Genomic DNA, 22,935 nt, shown 5'->3' on the forward strand with positions numbered 1-22,935 from the left:
TCAAATGACAACTCATGTCTATGGTTAGGAAACCTTGACCATCTTTGATCAACGAGCTAGTCTAGTAGAGGCTCACTAGGGACACGCTGTTGTCTATGTATCCACACATGTATCTGAGTTTCCGATCAATACAATTCTAGCATGGATAATAACGATTATCATGAACCAAGAAATATGATAATAACCAATTTATTATTGCCTCTAGGGCATATTCCCAACATGCTCTGCCTCCAGAACGATAGAGCAAGTGCTCTGATCCCAGGAGGCGCCGCTAAGGTCTCTGAGCTTGGACACTTGGATCCGTTGAGCTATCCACTTCCTCGGGTGGTTGTACACCTGGGTGGCGGTCACCTCATGGCCACAGAACTCGAACACCTACTTCGCAACGGTGTTCAAGTGCACCTCCTTGAAGCCCTTGTCAGTCCTAACCCCACTAGAGATGAGCTCGCACATCTTGTTCGGCACGAACGTTGACATGAACGGCTCCCTCTTCATGTTGTTCCCCCGGCCATCCTTCTTGGCCTTCAGTGTAGCCACAACAGAATTAGCAGTTGGCTCAACGAGCACAACTGGCACAGAGCAAAAAGCACTAGCTGAAACCTCGAACACCTCTGAATCAACAGGCATGTTCTGATCGAGGAGGGGCTGCGAGTCCTCGACATAGGAGGCAACAAACTGGTTGCCCGACAGGACAAGGGCCTGACTAAGATCTTGCGTCTGCGTGGTCATGTCCTACAATCGTATCACGCACACACAATAAGCATAACATACACATTACCACAACAGAGCAACCAGACGATCTATGAAAGTAGGAGCATACATGCCAACAGTGGCGGAGCTTGAAACAAAAAATCTGGGCAGGCCAGCCGGCCAGGCACGCTATTCTGAAGGATAATCTGAAGGGAATTGCGGTTGGGCAGGCCTTCACATCATGCACAGTGTGAGCTTTGCTCTTAGGCTGGGCGGGCCATGGCCACCTTTTGCCTTAACGTAGCTCCGCCTTTACATGCCAACTAGATATGAATCCATCACCAATAGCTACCACAACATCAGAACTAGTTGTGCAACCATTGTGTTCATCACAAGTAGCTACTCTAGCATGCTACAAATCCTACACAACTACCTATGAATCCATAGCGTTCATCATTATCATACTACTCAATCTACATAGATCCAGCACAAATAGATACCACTACATCAAAATCTAGCATCTGCTCAAAGATCAATGCACGAATGAACCGTACCACATGCTTGCACATCTAACCCTACGACCACATCCTCTCGGATCTAGCTTGAACGAACATAGAGAAAGAGGTCATTGAACTCACAGAGGCCATGGCTGCAGCTCGGGGGGACACGATAAGGGTCGAAGAAGTTGAGAACATGAGTCGCCGCCGTCGTCGACCGCCGGCCGGTGAAGGAGCTCCGCTTACCTGGTCATCAGTGCCGATGCGCGCCGGAGGGAAAGATCGAAAGGGGAGAGAAGCGTGACGGGGCTTTCGGCGGTGAGAGGATGGGGGCTAAATAGGGCGACCGAATCGGCGGGAGGTGAGCCAAAATCCTCTCACCAATTTTTCGAAGACGCACGCGAGCTCGCGCCATCTCCCTACTCGCACGTGTTGCGCGCCGGTTCCCCTCCCCTGCCTCGCACGAGCCTGGCTCTAGAAAAACTGCCGATCTGGGCATGGGCCGTGGGCCCGGCTAGGAGTGCTTTAAAGTTCGTGCCGTGCAGGCCGAACAGTGTATACAGGCCAACCAAACAGGCCGATTCAATCCCGGGCAGGCCTGATTGGCCGAAATGCAGGCAACCAATCGCGTCCATAGTACGTCTTCAAGTACGTCCTCTTGATCAGGTCCTATATTTGTTTTCTAGGGTATCATATTGGTCAGTTGACTCTTTTACCTGTGACCTCATATAGTAAAATTAAACAATACATTAATTGTTTTAGTACCTATTTTACAATGAGTGTCTTGAATAAAAAACAAAATAGCACTTCTACATAAAAAGTACAGTCATACAAATATATATTACATAATCTTAATAAAATGATACAAATCTGAACTCACACAACTCTAATAGAGTTGAATAATAAATACTCCCACTGTAAAGAAATATAAGACGTTTTAGATCAGCATACACATTTTTGCGGAGCCATTTATTTGTTTTCTGTGGCAACACACTTACTTTCAACTTTGCAACCAAAGTTCGAATATGAAACAATTGATTTATTTTTGCAAGTTCGACCAAGTCACCTTCACTGAGATAGAGGCAAGCTCAAGCATGATTTGCTGATAGTCGTACCCATGTTTTTTCGCTTTGAAGGAAAAATGGTGATCAAGATCATTTTTACAACTATTCTGTCCTACTTTGAACTTCAAATGCATCAAAGTATCCTCCTTTACAGCAATCACATGTCTTCTCAAGCCACATGACTCACCAATACTGCCACGAAAGAGTTGGATCTCATGTAAACCATCCATAAGGGGAATACACGAACTGAGAGATAAATCAAATCCACACTGCACTTTTGATATGACAACATCTATTGTGGCCTCAAATGCCCAACGAACGAGGGCTAAAGTGATGTCAACCGCACCACAATCGTCATTAATCCGATGCGTGAATGGGTACTCAGGTGTGACTAGATCGTGGTACTCCATTGCACCATCAATTAGTTGTAGATCATCTTCTTGCTTTCCTTTCTTAATCCTCATGTCAAACTCAACTAGAACAGGGGCTACCATTGTGATGCCTCGCTTAGGGCCGGTCATCTCAATAAGAGAACCCTGTAAACCTACTATTTTAGTAGCTCCTCATGGAAAGTAAGAAATATGTGAAGCATATGCTCTACTTTATGCCAATTGACAACAGATATCAAATAAATGATAGCATAAAATCTAAACCCTTCAAAACAAAATTATTTGAGATATTTTATCAACAAACATAATTTGACTGCATATGGAACATGACTTCGATAAATCATGCAAAGATAACTAACCACAAACTTGCCTAACATATGCAAATGAAAAAACACATCGTTGTATAAGATCCTCAAAGCACATGCATTTGCATAAATGAATGCATATAGTCATACAAATAAGATCATCAGAGTGGTGCCACCATCAGCAACATCTCAAATGTTTGACCTCTTTGGTAGCAGGATTCCCGAAAAGTTTTACACTAAATAAAGCACAAGATTAGAGTGTCACGCCATCTTCGGTACAAGATGACTGAAAGGATGTTTGATTGTGAGGAGGAAAAGCATAGGAGTCTTCCTAAAAGCTTGGAGTGAATAGAATCTCAATAAACTATAGCGCAAATGCATCCCAAGAGAGAGAAAATCCTACGATTTAAATGAATGAAATATCAAATATATTTGCATATATATGTAAAAATGTGCACCTGTTCCACAATGATGGGATCATCTCTGCTACGATTGAAGACATAGTTAAGCAATGAATCATGACAATCACGCACTGCTATATATCCATATAGTTGTACCAAGCCGATGTTGGTACTAGCTTTTTCCAATTTCAGTGAGAAAATCTGCATCATACCAGTTGCATCATGTACCATGCATCTATCCCTATCCGGGAAACAATTCGTAGGATTCGAGAACATCATCGGCTCTAGTTGTGCTTCATGAAAAAAATACATGTTATATTACAACAAATAATGTTTTATACAAACAATTTACACAAACGAATAAAATTATAATTACGCTTGTCAATACCTATTTGTGCAGTTTAGAAAGAAAAATCATAATGTCGTTGGATTTTACGAGCCATGGAGGTTTTGTTGGTGTATGAATACAAGGGGCACTTATTTGTAGGACTAAAACTAGTGACAAGATCCTGACCATGTATGATATATCAAAAAAATTATATATCCAAATAAAGCATGATACTTTTTGCTAATTCATAAATTCTTTATAACAATCAAGATATTTATTGCATTTTTTTAAATACAATAATGCATTTTAAATCAATCAACCAAACCATATAGCTGTTAAGCATCCTAAAAATAAAATGGAAAACAGTATAGAAGAGATCAAGATAACTTACTCTCATCACGTTGAGTAAGATGCCATAGCTTTAGAAAACCATAGTTTATCTTGTATATAGAACCATCCCGATGGGTGGTTTTCTTAAGGATGTTGGCTTCAGATACAGGATAAGAGGCATGGCTAACAAAGACTTGCTTCGTTCGCCCCTTCATCTCTGATCTATCCATCCCCTTGGTGATGGCAAATTGTTTGCCTTTGGTGGCATAGATGGAGGTGCAGAAATAATTACTGGCACAAGGGAGGGCGCAGAGCCAATTTGGCCTGCCCCAATTATTCCCTCCTTTTACTGCAATGTTGCTTGCCATGACAAAGGATGCATAAGCAGATCGGTCACCAAAGAGCAATCTAAGAACCCGGTCATTAATCCGTGTTAGTCTCAATCCAGATCCAAAAATCTCCAGCAGCATGGTCCTGACGAGAATAATCTACAGAAGGTCAAAACGCACCCTAAAAAGGGTCCAGATTATGGCATGAGTGGAGCATCCGGGCTTATTCAACATTTTTAGCCCAATAAATCTAGAATTTCTACTCAATGCTTGACGGTCCAAATAGATAAAACATGACATAAACTACAAATAACAATACCAAAATGTCAGAATAGTCCTGCACTTCACACATGCAATTGAAAACAAAATCTCTAAATCTTCTATTTAAGCTCGGCACTAAAGTATGGCACATCGCGATATACTGGACACATACACATGATACGGAATGTCAAAAAGATAACCACCACCGCCGGCTGCCTGAAGCCCTGAGCCTCACCTGAAGAAGAGGAACAAGCCTGCAGCGCGGCGGCTGCCGCGGGGACAGGGCCGCCGGGGCAGGTGCGAGGCCGGATTGCAGGAGCAGGCCGCGGGACGGCGCGACGCGGGCTGCGTCGGGAGAGCGGCAGAGGTGCGTGACAAGGGAGCGGGATCAGCAGGTGGCGGTGCCGGCGCACAAGGCGGCAGCAACCTATCAACACGGCGGCGGCTAGCTGCCAGATTCCGCGTGCGGTCTCCCTCTGCCACTGGCTGTCAGCAAGAAGGGCCCATTAAAAACAGTGCTGAATTGTTTTTTCTCCAAATCGAGGGCCGTGGGGAGCTCTCTAGCGCCTTCAGGCCCTAATAGACCCTGTAGCACACAGCTGGGCCGGCCCATTAACGTACTCAGTTCGTCAGGAACAACTATGCAAGGGCTGCTCTTTATCTCAAAAAACAAAAGTGCAAGGGCTACCTACCCCCTTGCATGGCTCCCGCAAGAGTGACTTTTTTCTTCACAAAAGTCACTTTCTTGACATACGAGCGCGCGTCATGTGACGCGTACTGGGACTTCCTATGGAATTTTTTATTTTTATAAATGCATTTTTCGGTTTTAGATGGTTTTTTTTTCTCTTTTTGGTTTATGTTTGGTTTTCTCTACTTTTGAAGCAAAAAAATTCTTTCATTTTGTTTTTTCGAATCACATATATACTTCTCGGGAAAAAGTTGTGCTTCCATGAGAAGCACATATTTGATTCCAAGATAAGTACAATTGTGTTTCTCGAAAAGGAAAAAAAATTGTGCTTCCCAGAAATAGATTTGCTTTCATGGAAGCACAACTCTGCTTCTCGAAAAGGGAATTGTGCTTCCACAAGAAGCACATTTTTTTTGTCGTGGAAGTATAGATTTACTTTTGCGAGAAGCACTCTGTTTCTCAGAGAAAACAAATTGTGTTTCTCGAAAAGGGAAAAAAATGAAAAACCTCTACTGTTTTTTTGGGCTTCCCCCTTTTTTTTCTTTATTCATTTTTTGCCGAATTTTTTGGTTTTCATTTTTTATCGAATTCTATTTTTGTTAGTATTTTTTTTGTGAACAAAAGTTTGTCGAAATCTATTAACATATAATGTAGTTTCGATGATCTTGATGCCAGAAATCCAACGGCGAAAACATTTCGGGATTGGAACGCACAATTTAAGAGATAAAACGTTTTGAATAAACAAATCTACGGGGAAACAAAAAGAAAACACTCGGATTGCTACAAGTGGCGCACCGCCTGAGAATGTAGGCTTTGCAATGGGTACCCCTTAACCAGTAATTTTGCCGCTCGTCCTGATTGTTGCCTTGCTCTTTCGTTGCTCGTTCAAAAAAAAACAATTGCTGGTTTTTTTACATGGATTTAAAAAATGTTTACGGATTTGAAAAGTTCACAGTCAAAAAATGTACCAATTTTGCACTAAATTGGCGACATTTATTTTGAGACAGAGGAAGAACTAAAAATACAATCAAGAGTTCACCTTAGATCAGCAAAATTTGTCCATTTGCCGAGGAAACAATGTGCATCAAATACTGCGCGGTGGATGCTTACCATAAATTATGCTACACATCTGCGGACACATCGTCACTTTTGTGTTTCATCTGCGGACACATCGTCATGGAACCTGTTTGTCTGGGCAAGCTGGCGTTTCAACAGACGATGCGGTGGAGCTCGGATGGCGTGTGCTCCATGCGTCTGATGTACCGTAGCAGCAGTTCCTTTTGTGTTTACCTGGCCTTCAGGCTGCAGATTGAATCTACCAACGATGTATGGTCCATATTAACATGCACCATACTTTTGACGACCAATCCACCATTTTTTGGCTACACTAAAGACTCATACTCATGGTCCATCTTCATTGATAAGGTGATGATTAGATCTTCACCGAACCTCTGAATTTCAGGTTTTGTCGCATGTATGAATGGAACTAAAAGCTAATTCGGACGGTTTGAATGATACACGGCTAGACCATCTTGGTTGCATTTTTTTCTTCTTTTCCTGAGGTCTTCAGATTTTCTTTCATACAGTATCTCTCAAGCACCGCCTCCTATCTACTTCGTACAATGAGTCACGCTTTTCTAGTATTTGTTGCAGCAAATATGTCCAAAAAAAAAAATAGAGTGCATATCGTACGAGAATGAAATCAATACAACTTCCAAAGGAGATATGATAAGGCATTCTCAGAGTATTTGCAGAAAATATGCTTCTCATAGAAACAGAGAAGACACATACGTTCCGGCACAAAATTAGTAACTACTCCCTCATTTCCTGAATATAAGTCTTTTTAGAAATTTCAATATGGACTGCATACGAAGCAAAGTGAGTGAATCTACACTCTAAAAATATCTACGTACATTCGTACGTAGTTTGTATTGAAATCTCTAAAAAGGCTTATATTTAGGAACGGAGGGACTAGTAGCAAATAGACATACATACAGTGCTAGATCAAATAACGCGCCATCAATAAAAAAAACTAGGTATGCATTTGTCTAGTGCCTTCTAGAGTTAAATCCAGTGCAAGATCAAATAACATAACTAAGTTCAAATATGAAAGAGTGCTTTACATTTGCACATTGGTCGCTGTGTATTTTCTTTCCTTGTTAATCCCTTGATGTAATTACTGGCCGGTTGTTGACTTATAATTCAGAGCAGTTCGCACATTCGACCAGGTCACCTTCACTGAGATAGAGGCAAGCTCAAGCATGATTTGTTGACAATCATACCCATGTTTTTTTGCTTTGAAGGAACAATGGCGATCAAGATCACCATCATTTTTACAACTTCTCTGGCCTACCTTGAACTTCAAATGCATCCAAGTATCCTCCTTTACAGCGATCACATGTCTTCTTAAGCCACACGACTCACCAATATTGCCACGAAAAAGCTTAATCTCATGTAACCCATCCATAATAAAAATAAAGGAACTGAGAGATAAATCGAATCTTGCACTTTTGATAAGGTAACATCTATTGTGGCCTCAACTGCCCAATGAATGAGGGCTAAAGTGATGTCAACTGTGCCAAAATCGCCATTAATACGGTATCTCTACTCCTAATGGAGCAGTCCTAAGTCGTTCGTTCGTTCCTCCCTCCCATCGTGCGATTCCTAACTCCACCGATTTTCTTCCCGTGATCCCCTCCACGGTAGAAAAACCAGCGGCAGAAAACACCCAAAAAAAAACCATAACACCTCGCTCGCCCCAACCTCTCACGTCACCCAAACCCTAACATAACTGACCCAGCCAGCCCCTCGCTCCCCGCGCCGCCGCCCCATCGTGTCCTGCTCCTCATGCCGATGAGGACGACGAGGATCCGGCGAATAGGAGGAGAGCGGGATGTCGAGGCAGCCCCTCGCCGTCGTGCTCACGCACTTCCACCTCGTGTCCCGCTCGAGGAAGACGACGGGAGTGGCAACGAAAAGCACTACAAAGAGGAGGAATAGAGCGGAGACGAGCGGGAAGAGGACGCCGACCACCAAGCCTCCGAGCAGGAAGACTACACATGAGATGAGATGCTTGCGGAGGCGAGAAAGATCGAGTAAGGCCTCCTCTGATGCCCCACTCCTCCATCGCCTGGGTCTCCATCTTCATCGCTCTCTTTCATCGGCAGAGAACGACGTCCACACACGCACGACCGTGCCAACCATTCCCCCGCCATCCATCTACCCGCATGGGTTCTCGCGCTGCCGGCCCTAACCAACTCCCAATGTGCCCCAAGCACACGACGCCACCACAGTGGACCTCGCCTCCACGGTTAACGCCTTGCTCTTCGTCCTGGCGGGGCGCATCAAGACAGTCGTGTTTGGAAAAAGAGGGGGCCATCCCGAGGAGAGAGGAGAGGTCGCCGTCGGGGGAAGGAGAGGATGCGGGAGGCGGGTCGGTGGTCGAGGTAGAGGTCTGCCTGCTCCTCATGCAGGGATGCATCCAAGACACATGACCACGCGCTGGTGTGTGTTGAGGCAGCAGGGAGGGGAGGGAATAGGGTTGCGTTGCTCGATCCAGGAAGGAGAAGGTTAGACGGGCACCAACGGAGCGACGAGACGCTGGAGACGAGCTGGGGAGACATTCATAGATGAGAGAGATGCAATTTTTGCCGCTACCCTGCTACTGTACATATTATTATTTTGGTCAAAGTGCTGCATTTCTTTACTCATCACCACATCACACGTAGGCACGTAGTGCACCACACCAGCCTGTTCCTTGGAGAGCCGCACACATCATCAGAGTCAAAATGCTGCGTTTGTTTCATGGAGAGCCGCATGCATCATCAGAGTCTTCAGAGATGGGTGGAGAACAACTTAGCAGAGACGGCAGCGCTGTGAGTAGGATGGCGATGGTTCAGCGGCAGAATCCACTGAAGCCGGTCCAAACCATTGTTAATAATGACCGCCCCGATCAACCGATCCATCGTCGCTGCTGCTTCTGCTAAGCCAACAGTGGGTATCAGGTTCCCCATGCCCGGGTCGCACTGTATCGGTGTTGTCGTACTCGCTGCCTGCGAGACATCGTCTGGTTGGTGGCGTGCCCCACCCGGCGGGGGATCCGTTGCCCATGCGGCCAGTGCTCGTTGGGCCCGATGCTGCGAGGCTCCCCGTCAGTTTCATACCGGGAAGCCGTTCCATGATAACATCCCTCCTTGGTTGATCCGTAGCGGCTCAACAGTGAGGTTGTTGCTGCTTATGCTCATGCTGAGAGATGATGTTTGATCAAGGAGTGAGAAAGATGCGATGAGATTGTTTAGGTACCCTATGTTGTTACTGCTATTCGCTGTTGTTGCACGCACGCACGGACAGGGGGGAGAGAGGGAGGGAGAGAGTGCTTACTCATGTTTTTGATTATTCATTTGTTTGCTTCTTGTGACAGGCGCAACTATAAAGAACAACAATGTAGTTTGAGGCTATCCATGTATTTTGGGTCATTATCTAAATGCACAGGTGATGTAAATGTAGTAAAATCCCATTGACGTAGTCGTCAAGCTAAGGTATGCACCCAAGCTAATTTTAATTCAGATCAGCATTACAATTTCACCCGGTCACATTAAGCTTTGTTAAGGTGTCTAAATAATGTATTTTTGTTATGCTCGTGTGACTTAGAGCTAATAACTGATCTTGATATATTATACTCCCTCCATTCCAAAATATAGTGCGCCCGCGCTTCCCGAGGTCCGACTTTGACCATAAATTTAACCAACGAGACCGACTGCGGCGGGAGAAAAAATTATATAATTGAAAACTCTTTTTGAATACGAATTCACTGGTATAACTTTTGCTCCCGCCGCAATCGGTGTTGTTGGTTAAATTTCTGGTCAAAGTTGAAGCACGGGAATAGAGGAAACACTATATTTTGAAACGGAGGGAGTATTTCATGCAACTGATGTGCACCAATTTGCTACAGGAATATGATATTTCCCTTATTCAATTAATTTGCTACACATTCCCATGTTGTATGCATGTCTAGGAAGTAAGATTTTGTTCTCATAATTTCATCAAATTCACCATTGAAAATAATAGCTCCTGATATTGGAGAGGGAGATGAGTGGTTACATGTTGATTATGAGAGAGAGGGAGAAAAGTTTAGCATGATTCGATGAAAACAGTAGGAACGTACCTTGCTAACACATGCAACAGTTTGGAAATATAACACACATGTATGTGGTTACATGTTTAAAATTTGAAGTATGGTGGTGGGGGTGGAAGGAGGAATTGTAAGCTGGATGCACCATTGAGAAATGTGGCGAGCCCCTTCGGGCAACATCACGTGATTGCTTAATTTACCATGTTTTCCCGCCTTATCCCTCCTACATCAATGATAAGCCAGCAATACGCTAGGTCTTTACAAAAAGTGGCGAGTTTGGACCGGGCAGTTGAAGTGGCGGACATAGCTGGTGAAGGAAGGAGAGTGATTTAAGTAAAAGTAAAAGTCAGCAAGTTTCCATAGATGTATGTTACGACTTGATCGATGTTGAACCACCCTAATATATATGTTGAACAATCCTAATAAGTATGCCTCCGTTGCAACGCACGGGCAGCGGTGTACAGCCGGAGAAGGTGACTCGGGCAGGGTGTCACACGACATCGGCACCGTCTGTAACCAGTGTCAAAAGGTGGGTCATGGGAACGGAATGAGGAAGAAGATGACAACGAATATAGAATTTTAGAAGAGGGTTAAGCGCAATTGTGGACCTACGGAGGAGGCAGCTCGGGCAGAGCTGCATGCGACATCGATACAGGTTGCAGCCAGTGTCGGAGAGTGGATCGGGGGTAACGATGGACCGAATAAGAATGGCAGGGCCGCATCGACACCGGGCGCGATCAGTGTCAGGGCAACAGTGAACCGACAGAGAAGATGTCTTGGGTATGGTGGTGAACAATATCGACGCCGACAACGACCAGTCTCGTAGGATGGGTCGTGGGCGTAGAAGGAGGAAGACGAGGACGATCACATAATTTTACCACAGAAAACATGTGATTTATGCATAGTTGCTCCCATAATATCCGCTAAAGAAATTGATAAAAGGCCATATATAGTCGAAGGACTTCACTCATGCCACTTAGTCATCAGCTTGATTCATTTTCCTACTTTCCGCCCGTAGCAACGCACGGGCATTCTACTAGTGTGAATGGGTATTCGGATGTGCGTAGAACGTTGTACTCTATTGCACCATCATTTAGTTGTAGATCATCCTCTTCTTGCTCTCCTTTCTTGATCCTCATGTCAAACTCAACTAGAACAAGGGCTAGCATTGAGATGTATCGCTTAGGGCCAGTCATCCCAATAATAGAACCCTGCAAAACTATTATTATTTAGTAGCTCCTAATGTAAAGTAAGAAATATCACTTTTCTTTCTAGCCAACCTACAACAAATCTAAGATAAATGATAGCATAAAATCTAAACTCTCTAGACCTAAACAATTTGAGATATTTTGTCAACAAACATAATTCAGTTGCATATATAACACAACTAAATCATGCCAAGATAATTAACCACAAACTTGCCTAATATATGCAAGGTCAGCCCTATCATTATATAACATGCATTTGCATAAACGAATCCATACAATGATACAAATGAGATCATCAAAGTAGAGCCACAAACACCTCAAATGTTTGACCTGTTTGATTGCAGGATTCCCAAAACGTGGTAACACCAAAGCACAAATTACAGTGTTGTGCCATCTTGAGTAAAAGAGGACTCGAAGAATGTTTGATTGTGGACAGGAAAAGCATAAAAAATTTCCTAAAATGTTGGAGCGGATAGATTTTTAATGAATTATAGTGCAAATGAATCCTAAGAGAGAAAAAAAATCCTATGATCTGCAACCCTGTGGTAGGAAGAATTCGCTCGGACTAGAATCCTCCAAAAATCTATTGGAAATCCTTTCTATCAAAGAGGCCCTATAAAAGTGAAGATACTATTTCACTTATGACAACAAGTGAGAAGGGTATTTGTAGTTTATGTGCTAACAAATTTGGTGTGTTTGGATAATTCATGGTATGAACCCTCATATGCATTGTGAAGGAAAGAAAATAATTATTGTACTAAGTAATTGCCTTACATGAAGTAAACTTCCAGAATTATGTTGATTGATTTTACTTTAAATACCTATAACACACTAATAGATCACTCAAATAAATTATAATCCATAAGCAACACGAATGCCAATCATGTCTACGTTAGGTAAAAGGTAAGGAAACTAAGGGTTTGACAACAAATAAAATCCTCTTGATCTTCCTTGGTTAACCAATGGGACCGAACCTTAGTGTTCTCGAGAAGTTGATGAGTTATAGCTACAAAGACTGTAGGACAAGGCGGAGACATGTGTGCCCAAGTCTGCGTCAAGGAGAGAACGCTAACACACGCTCTACATTTTTTTGGGATGGATATGGATGAAAACTGTGTAAGACACTAAGACGACATGCCATGCCATGCTAGCAATGTTAATTAGTAGGGGGTGCTGAGGATCTGCAAGCACGACGCGTTCGGTGTGAAGAAGCGGATGTGGTCGCACACGTGCCATTTTGCCTGTCGACTAGGTGGCAAGGGATGCAGCCGATGCGGTAAGCGATAATGTTGGGCGGCGAAAAAGAGTAGTAACGTTGCTAGATGCAGCCTCAATCATACTCATACGCAGATGGTATCAACAAAACAGTCAGCGTTTTGGCCAGATCGCACCACTTGCCAAGGATGAGGTTAGCAACACCTACGAGATGACTTGAGATGGGAGTAGTGGGTCCATCAGAGGGGCTACTATTCAGCGAATGAACTTAGGCCTACTTTTATTCAACCTGGCAATGGCATATTTTTTAAAAGAAACCCCATGGGCTAATTTTGAGCCACTCCACTCAAAGGGCAAGACTAGTCGAGGTAAATCAACAACTAGTCCATTAATCTCTTGATGTTCCAACCGGTCGAGTTGAGATATCAAGTCAACAACCAAACTTCTAACTCACTATATAGTCTTGGAAACTTAAATACTGATTACGTGGTTATAGTATGACATACAAATATTTATATCTCAATCAGTTAGCTTTATGCATAAGACACCTAGATTGAGCTTTATTATTAAATGAATCCAATACTAAATATAATTGCATATAAGTAAAGACGTGCACCTGTTCAACAATGATGGGATCATCTCTGCTACGATTAACAACATAGTTAAGCAATGAATCATGGTAATCTCGCACTACTATATATCCATACACCTGTACCAAGCCGATGTTGGTACTATTATCAGCCAATAATAATAAGTAAATCTGCATCATATGAGTTGCATAATGCATTTCACATTTTTCCCGATTCGGGGAGCAATTCATGGGTTGCGACGACATCAATGGCTCTAGTTGTGCTTCATGAAAAAATTTATGAATATTTTATTTCACCAAATAATGAATTAAACAATATTTCTCACAAGAAGTAGAATTATAATTATGATTCTACTTCATGCCAATTTTATCATCTGCATGTTACTAAACCAACCATAATATGTTAGACACATGACCAGAAAAATGAATAATGCTAATGATCTCGTACCAACATCCTCGTAAACATCTTATGTGCTCTAGAATTTTCTATTCGGATATATTTAATCCTAATTAGCACTATCAAGTTTTTTTATACCATACGCTTTAGAAGTCTCTACTAAGATAGTTAATGATACACACATACATAGGCAATATATTAATGCAAGATTCACAAATTAATCCAAGAAAACATTTGATTTTATTGTTTACTTTTTTCACATTTAAATGGAATTGAATTAAATATGTTTTCATATGTATGTATTGAAATTTTATTTTTTATTACAAAATATAGTTATACAACTTGACATAATAATTCATTATGAATGTAGTTAAATGACTTATAAACACGTATTAAAGTTTAGTATTAAAGAACTCAACGACCACCTCATCTTCCTAGACCTGGGCCACAAAGTAGGCACAACACGGTCCAAAACATGTTTTCACTACTCCAAAGAAGAACTCTACAATGTTGTCAAATATGAAAACCATACTATAACATTCATTAACCAAGCAAAGTAGTGGTGTGAAAAAGAATATTGTACTAGTGGTAAGGCACATGAGCTGATAGCAGAAAAAACGTTGCTAATTGCATGAGAATGTCCATAGTACTACTTCCTACCGCTTTGACTTACTCATTCCATATATCAATAAACTCATGCGCCACTGGAGAAATGCTTGAGTGAATATTCAATAGAATATATGCACTGTCTTTGTGAAGGCAAGGAGCTTCGAGAGCTAGTGGAAGAGATTACTTTGCCAGGATTGAATTATGTACAAGAGATTCTTGGTCTGTTAAGATCCTCCAGTTGGACGCTTACAATCATGGTATATTTATTCATGAACCATCGCAGCATCCAGATCCATATGTGTAGAGTGCAACGGATGACACATCTGATAGAAGAAAGGATATAAACTCCAGGAAGAAGTATGGAAAAGCTGCAGCTACTCCTGAGAGTTCTTTTGCGCATGTGGATGAAAGCATTTTCCATATGATGAATATCAATGGGAAGGTTGAGAGTTTATATGCTGACCAACCCCTAGTTCAGCACTAAACTGAGTAGATGACATGACTTGTTTTCAAACAAAGAAAAGTTTTCAAGCTCCAATCCTACAAGAAGGATGAGCACAAGAGAATATGCAAACATGGTGTGTACACAGTTAAACAATACTCGGAGTTAATCCTTTGCATATTCATATTTGGAAAAGGTAATTCGTAAACCTGAAAAAATGCGCAGATTTGAAAAAAGTACGCGAATCTAAAAAAAGGATCTGAAAGTTTTACGCGAACTTGAAAAAAGTACATGGATTTGGAAAAATTACGCTAACTTGAAAAAAGAATGTGCATTTGAAAAATGTACGGAAATTTCAAAAAAGCTCACAGATTTGAAAAAACAGTGCGAACCTGAAAAAAGTATGTGAATTTGAAAAAAAAAACACCAACTCAAAAAAAGAACGCGGATATGAGAAAAGTTTGAGAATTTTAAAAAGTACACTGATCTAAGAATACGTGAACTTGAGAAAAGTACGTGGATTGAAAAAAAGTACGGAAATTTAGAAAATCATGGATTTGAAAAGAGTGCGCGAATCTGAGTCAACACCGGTCAAAACCAGGCTGAGTTAGCACTAAAACTGGACCAGGGATGAACTTTGTCCGGTTTCTGTAGTTGGGAATGCAAGTTATCCGGTTTTGGAGCTGAGAGACCAAATCTAGACTCCCCCCAAAATTGATGGACGAAAATATACTTTTCTCTTAAAAAATTAGCTAGTATTTAATGGCAATACAGGTGCTCGAGCATAATTTGCATGACCAAGAGAGTAAAGCGCACGTTCGCGCTATTTGGAGACCAGATACTTAAGAGAGGCCATGTGCAATGTTGGGAGACCAGAAATACTTGAGAGAGCATGGAGACATAATCTAAGAAAGGTCACTCGATCAACCCATATAACTGTATTTTGTCAGAAGAAAATATGGTGCATCAGAAGAAGTGCTTTGGCACTGTTGTAGATTGCAAATTGCGGAATTGATCGCTCCAGGGTTTTTTATTTCTGCTTGCTTAGGCATAGCTTTGGTCTTATATGACTTTGCTATTTGCCGGCAGGTTTTTTATGTGTATGCGTTGGTTTTGGTTGTATGCATCCTAACTATGCAGAGATCGGATGTGTAGTTATTTTAATTGTATTTGTTTGATCTTTCATTTTGAATAATAAAATCCACCCTTGATAGAAAAAAAAGTCAACCTGACGCCTGAAATATGAAGACACCGTCAAGAGTTCAAAGTTCAGAATCTACCTGCAGGTGTTCAAATAGTCAGAATGTTCAGAGCAGATCAAGCATAGCAAAGCAGAGGAAGAGTGAGAAGGAGTGAGAAGGATGCATGGTTTCTGCTGTGGCTCAATCTGACGGCCTGAAATATTTATTTAGTCATAGTCCAATTAAGTGTAATTTACACCTGGTGTTTTACTATGTAAACTAAAATTGGGTACCAGGTCTTGTTGCAATCAGACCTGGTCAAATGGGCCGGCCTGGCACGCCCGGCCTAAATTGGGTTAAATTGGCCAGGCATGGCCCCGCCCGCCAGGCACGCTAAGTAATCGTTCCGTGCGGGGCCGGCACGCGTGCTGGCTACTCTGGCCCAGGCACCGAGAACATCGATCGGCATTGTTGGAAGGTAAATGTTTGGGCGCGGTGCACGCCACGCTGGCAAAACGCGCCCCGCGCAATGGCCCCGCGCGCCCTGCCTCCTTCCAGCGCCTCCATCCTGTCTCCTTCCAGCACGCGCATCCTTTCCCCTCTCTCCTCCCCCCGGGCAGCGACTTGGCCACCATGAGCTCCATTGACGGCAGCCCGGCGCTCCCTCGCCGGCTGCCATGGCCAGATCCATCCCCTACCTACAGTTTTCACGCGCGCGCATCCCCTCCCCCCTCCTCCCGGGCTGCGTTTGGGCCACCACAAGCTCCACCGCCGGCGGCCAGACACTCCCTCATCGCCGGCGGCCAGGCGCTCCCTCGCCGGCCACCATGCCCGGATCCTCCCGCGTATACAAGTGTTGCAACCGTCACCTAGAAAAGCTTCAACAGCCGTTGAAAAAAGCTTCAAACATAGACATAGAAAGCTTCAATGGCACTACACAACAAGGGGAAGCTGCAACCGTTGTTGAATTTTGCTACTACCGGCAAAGCTTTTTGCTACATCCATCAGGCAGAGCTGCGACCTTGCGAGGACGACAATGATTTTTTTGCTGCAACCGTAGCAGGATTTTGCTACTACCGTTGGAGGTTTTGCTACATCCATGTTTTTTTGCTACTACCGTTGGAGGTTTTTGCTACATCCATGTAAGGCGGAGCTGCGACCTTGCGAAGGCGGCGACGGCATTTTTTCTGCACCCATAGTTTGTTTTTGCTACTACCGGTGAATTTTTTTGCTACATCCCATTTCAAACGGCGTTGATTTGACTCGCGGCTGCCGTCGACGTTTTTTTCCTGCAGCGAACATCAATGGCGAGGGCGGCGGAGCCACAACCGTTGTCGTCAAGAGCTGCAGCCGCAGGTGAAGCTGTTGCATGGGTCGAGGCGAGAACGAGGCCGGGAGGGGTGGGGGACCGGTGACGAGGACGGCCGGCGAGGGCGGGGTCCGGCGGGCGACGAGGAAGACCGGCGAGGGTGGGGACTGACGACGGGGACGACCACCGGAGGGGGACAGGAGGCGCGGTGCCGTGCTCCCTGGGGGAGATGCGGATCCAGGCCGACTGCCCGAGGAGGAAGAAACTGGGGCGATCTTTTTTTTTTTGACTGGATCCAACGACCGCGTGGCTCACATCCGACGGCCTGGGCTGGACCGGCCGAAACTTTTGGCCGGTGCGCCGGCGCCTATAAGTGCCCTTGTTGGAATAAAAAAATTGATCATTGGCCGGCCGCCAGTGACCCGTGTCCGTGTGCAGTGCCGTGGTGTGCTCGTCGAGAGTCACATCGAGCGTCGGCAGGACAAAACTGGCCTGCCCCTCTTCCTACATACTTTCTCCGTCTTATAATATAAGACGCTTTTGCAAGAGTAATTTTTCAAAATCGGCTTGTATTTATGTTAATCGCTCTGCTAATTCTCCAGACGTATATGATCAACATATCTTTTTCTATCTCATACACTCGTCTGGTCCTTTCTAAAGTTTGCTTCACGCTCCGCCACTGATCGCATGCACGCACGTCTCCCTGACTCCCTGGTCCCTGGCTCGCTGGCTCCTTGTCCCTGGTACGTACTCCCTTGTTCATGTATTAGTGTAAAACACGCTTTTATATTATGGGCCGAGGAAGTACGTAGTAATAGGTTTTTGTTAAGAAAAACATGGCACTAGGTTAGCCGTGCGTGTCGTGCCGGGCAAGGCAGTCCGGCCCTTGCCGGGCCACGTGCCATGCGTGGCACGTGGGCTAGGCTATCGTGCCAGCCCGACAAAACCAGCCCGTTTGGCCAGGTTTGGTTGCAATCAGTGGCGGAGCCAGGAATTAAGGATAGGGGGGCCAAATGACTCAAACTTCTGATAATAGGGGCCAAACACTACTAATACATGTATTTTTGTATAAACTACACACTGTTCATCTACTAATTAGGAGCAAATCAATGATCTTAGGGGGGGCCGGGCCCCTCCTGGCCCCTGTCTCCGCCACTGGTTGCAATTGACGGTGCCATTTATATAACTGGCCCAATTGACGGTGCCATTTATATAATTGACGGTTTCCCGGCACACTTCTTTTAGCGCCATTGGAAGGTGCGTGGTGATGATATCACCAAAGCCGTCTTGAACATAGTGGAAGGAAAGGAGTCGACAGAGAGCCTAAATGAAACTATCTTGGTCCTGATCCCAAAGGTAAAAAATCCGACCCTCCTATCACAATTTCGGCCTATTAGTCTATGCAACGTCCTCTATAAAATAGCTTCCAAGGTGATATCTAACCGACTCAAAGTGGTGTTACCTGACATTATATCAGAAGAACAGTCAGCTTTTGTACCAGGGAGACTAATCATGGATAACATAATTACTGCCTATGAATGCTTACACTTCATGAAGAGGAACAAAGCTAAAAAACATCAGTCTTGTGCTTTGAAACTAGACATGATGAAGACCTATGACAGAGTCGAATGGCAATATTTGGAAGCTATCATGCTAAAGATGGGTTTCTCCGCAAGATGGGTTGGCATCATTAGGAATTTGGTGACAATTGTACGGTTCTCGGTATAGTTTAACGGAAAGAAATTGGAAGAGTTCTCACCTTCTCGTGGAATCAGATAAGGGGACCCGATATCTCCATACTTGTTCTTGTTAGCAGCAGAGGGCCTGTCGTGCCTTTTAAAATCTAGAAGTGAGTCATCGAACCTGAGTGGTCTGCAAGTGGCGCCTCTGGCACCGCCGGTTAATCACTTATTTTTTGCTGATGACAGCCTGCTGTTTTTCAAGGCAAACGGTATGGGAGCTACGGAGGTGAACCTAGTCTTGGACATGTATTGTCAAGCTACGGGGCAGCGGATAAACTATAGTAAGTCTTCTATATATTTCAGCAAGGGTGTGCCGGAAAGTGCACGTCTGGAAATAAAAACTTTGCTACAAGTGCCAAATGAAACACTCAATGAGAAATATTTGGGCATGCCTTCTGATATTGGAAGCTCAAAAAATGGGGCCTTTAAATACCTCAAGGACCGACTATGGAGCAAAGTACAAGGGTGGATTGAAAATACTATGTCATCGGCAGGAAAAGAGGTATTGGTGAAGGTCGTTGCCCAAGTTGTGCCAGTGTTCTCTATGTCGTGTTTCAAACTTCCTCGGGGTCTTTGCGAGCACCTAAATATGTTGATTCGGAAGTTTTGGTGGGGAAGCAAAGAAGGGAAACGCAAACCACACTGGGTATCATGGAAAGCAATGACACAACCCAAATGCATGGGAGGGCTTGGTTTTAAGGACTTTGAACTCTTCAACATGGCACTGCTTGCCAAGCAGGCCTGGCGTTTACTGCAATGTCCTGACTCATTGAGTGCTCGGCTTCTAAAGAATATATACTATCCAAATTGTTCTGTCCTTGAAGCGACTTTAGGGGGTCACCCCAGCCAAGTTTGGCGAGCCATGATCAAAGGAAGAGACACCCTCAAGCTGGGCTTGATCAAGCGGATAGGGAACGGCTCCTCAACCAAGATCTAGGTGGACAATTGGCTCCCAAGGGAAGAGATGTTGAGACCCTATGGTTGCATAAGTCAGAACCCTCCCGAGTTTGTGTCTGAACTAATAGACCAAACTGCTGCGCGGTGGGACATATAGAGGATTTCGGAGACATTCATGCCAATAGATGCCCGTATAATTCTGGGTATCCCTCTTTGCACGAGGAATATGTCTGATTTCTGGAGCTGGCATCATGAGAAGAATGGCTTGTTCTCTGTTAGGTCGGCATACAGGATGCTTGTTGCAACGAGATCGAGAAGGGAGGCTTGGCTACAGAGCAGAGCGGGCTCTTCCAGCGCTTCTAGGGATGAGCGAGCTTGGAAAATGCTTTGGAAAACACAAGTACCAGGGAAGGTGAGGAATTTCCTATGGCGACCGTCAAAACACTCAATCCCAACGAATGATGTCAGAGCCCATAGACATATGACAGACTCTAGCGCTTGCGGCTTGTGCGGAGCCCTAGACTCATGGAGACACTCTCTGCTCGAGTGCACCATGTCTCGATGCACTTGGACCCTGGTGGACAGTGAACTAGCACAAACAAGGGCAACAGTGACTGAACCGAGCGCCAAGCAATGGCTATTCACTCTGATAGATCGCCTTTCTCATGATGACTTTGTGAAACTATCGGTGACACTCTGGGCTCTTTGGGCAGCGAGGCACAAAGCGATACACGAAGGGATTTTCCAAAGTCCGCACACGATTATTGCTTTCGTCAACAGTTACATCGACGAGCTCGATGTCATCAACACAAAACAAGAGCAGGTGCCTCGCTCTGGTCGTGTGGCACACATACCAACTGGTAGACCAAGAGCACCCCCACGGGCTTTGCAAAAATCAATGTAGACGCGGGGACGAGACGTGAAAGAGGATCAGCAGTTGCGGTGTGCAGGGACAACACAGGAGCGTACCTGGGCAGCTCCGCTTTGGTTGTGGAAGGGCTGGGAGCCGCCGGCTCTTGAAGCAATAGCATGTCGCGAAGGATTGGCGCTAGCAGCAGATCTTAACTTAAACCAATTTGTTATCGCTTCGGACGCACGGACGGTGGTGAGTGCAATCAACAAGGGCCGCTTAGGCACATTTGGTGCAATTATCAACGAAATCAAAATTCAGTCAGAATTATTTCAATGTAACTTTATCTTTGAAGGTCGTGCCTCTAATAAGGAAGCACATAGTTTAGCCAAACAATCCCTCTATCTAGGTCCAGGGCGTCATGTGTGGTATGGCCAACCCCGTGATCTGAAGTGTGGTTTTTGATGAATAAAGTTTGGCTTACCCCTAAAAAAATATAACTGGCCCAAATACTAGGGTTTGGCGGCTCGGTCGGGTCAGGTCGGAGGCCCAGCGAGGCCCAAGCAGTCACGCGTCGCTCCCGCGTCGCCCGGTGCCGCCGCTCCTCCGGCGGCCCGCATCGCCGCTGCCTGCTGCTGCTCCCGCCGGTCTCCTGGTAGCCGCCTCGCCTACCCGGTTTCCCTCCTCCGCAGCCAGGCGCATCGCCGCCATCGCGTTCCCGTTCTTCGTCGCCGGGACATCGAGTTCCTGCTGTCCCTGTTCCGTCCCAGTGTCAGGCACTTGTGTCTCCTCTGAGGTATGAGCTAGGTTGTTTGGTACCTTCGTGATTTCTGTGTGTGCCGGACTGCTGGTGAACAGAAATATGTGCCCTGAAGGTTTGTTTCTCGTCTGCACGCCCGTGTCGACCGTAGCATGGGATTATCAACTCTTGACTATTCTCTTTCGTCAGGAAATATGATGCATCTGTTTCGTTTCAGTGTGTCAGGTTCATGTCCTAGGCTCAGCCGGATGTCTTTTTCTTTTAACCGGGCTATTCCCCTTTCCATCGAAGCATAACGGAAATACATAAAACATCCGTTCGGAGTTCAGGAAATGTGATGTCTGTTTGTTTGCTGCCGTTCTCTGAAAACGTCCAGTGGGTTGTAGGTTGTTTGATCCTTTGCCAGTGTCTGTTTTAAAACATTACCTGCTTGATCGTATGCTTAATATTCGTTCTCGGACGTTTTCCGAATAGCACGTGTTATTCAGTTGGATTTGGTTGAGCGGAGATTCTGAGACTGGCATAATCAAGATGAGAACGGCAAAGTAATGTTGTGTCTTTTATCGAACACATGCGTTTCTGTGCCTACCCTAGAATCATTTGTCCTATTTATAATTTTTAAATGACAAATATGAAGTCATTTTTTGGCTGAAGAATGCAAGCCTGTCATTTCGATAGTGCTAATCTAGATACCTACAAATATATTTATGACCAAAAACAGATTAAGAAAGTTATCGCATTGCTCCACTGTTTTTCTGCTACTCCCTCGGTCCCATTCCCATAATATAAGAACGTTTTTGACACTAGTTTAGTGTTGTTAAAAACGTTCTTATATTTTGAGACAGAGAGAGTAGATGTGTACGATATGAGAGAAAAACAAGTATGGATGGTAATCTGAAATATCTATCTTCCATGTTCCCTAAGCGCCATTCCTTGCTCCATGGACTGTTTTTTTTTTCTTTTACAGATTCCTGTTAGTATTCAAAGTGCGCTTTGAATAGTATAGCCTTTTTTAGTGTTTACTGATATTTGGGAGGGAAACTGGCCAATGTGTTGCCACTTGCTGTTGTTCCTGCACTATATTTTTTATTGTTCATCATGCTGTATTCCGAACTCTTTTTTATTCCACTCATATGATTTTCCTCAGCTTTTGTTTTCTGTATTTAAATTATAATGCTCTGAACTTTGTGTTTCTTGAACATGGTCAGGGAAATGGATAAAATCTAGATGCTAAGTTGCCTTTTTGTCTGCAGATTTGCTAATTGTGAAGATGCAGAAAAAGACTACAGCTCCAGCATTGGATGCTGAGAAACCACAAGTTCC

At 44.2% G+C, this 22,935-nt stretch overlaps 1 protein-coding gene and 1 pseudogene across 2 annotated transcripts; both read right to left on the reverse strand.

The window, feature by feature from the left end:
* Window positions 1-1,976: 1,976 nt before the first annotated feature.
* LOC109735286 (uncharacterized) lies at window positions 1,977-5,083 on the reverse strand. Of its 2 annotated transcripts, none has more exons than XM_020294489.3 (4): window positions 4,830-5,083; window positions 4,066-4,478; window positions 3,404-3,639; window positions 1,977-2,787 (listed from the first exon to the last, which is right to left on the reverse strand). In XM_020294489.3, the coding sequence occupies exons 2-4, from the start codon at window positions 4,472-4,474 to the stop codon at window positions 2,227-2,229; spliced, it is 1,206 nt and encodes a 401-aa protein (XP_020150078.1). In that variant the 5' UTR covers window positions 4,475-4,478; window positions 4,830-5,083; the 3' UTR covers window positions 1,977-2,226. The 2 variants fall into 2 exon arrangements, with proteins under 2 accessions (XP_020150078.1, XP_020150083.1); XM_020294494.4 differs by having other exon boundaries at window positions 4,066-4,492; window positions 4,830-5,073.
* Window positions 5,084-7,278: 2,195 nt separating this feature from the next.
* Window positions 7,279-16,698, reverse strand: LOC109735194 (uncharacterized; annotated as a pseudogene).
* Between the last annotated feature and the right edge of the window lie 6,237 nt (window positions 16,699-22,935).

This window comes from Aegilops tauschii, chromosome 5, assembly GCF_002575655.3.
Source record: "Aegilops tauschii subsp. strangulata cultivar AL8/78 chromosome 5, Aet v6.0, whole genome shotgun sequence".
Classification (NCBI taxonomy): Eukaryota; Viridiplantae; Streptophyta; class Magnoliopsida; order Poales; family Poaceae; genus Aegilops; species Aegilops tauschii.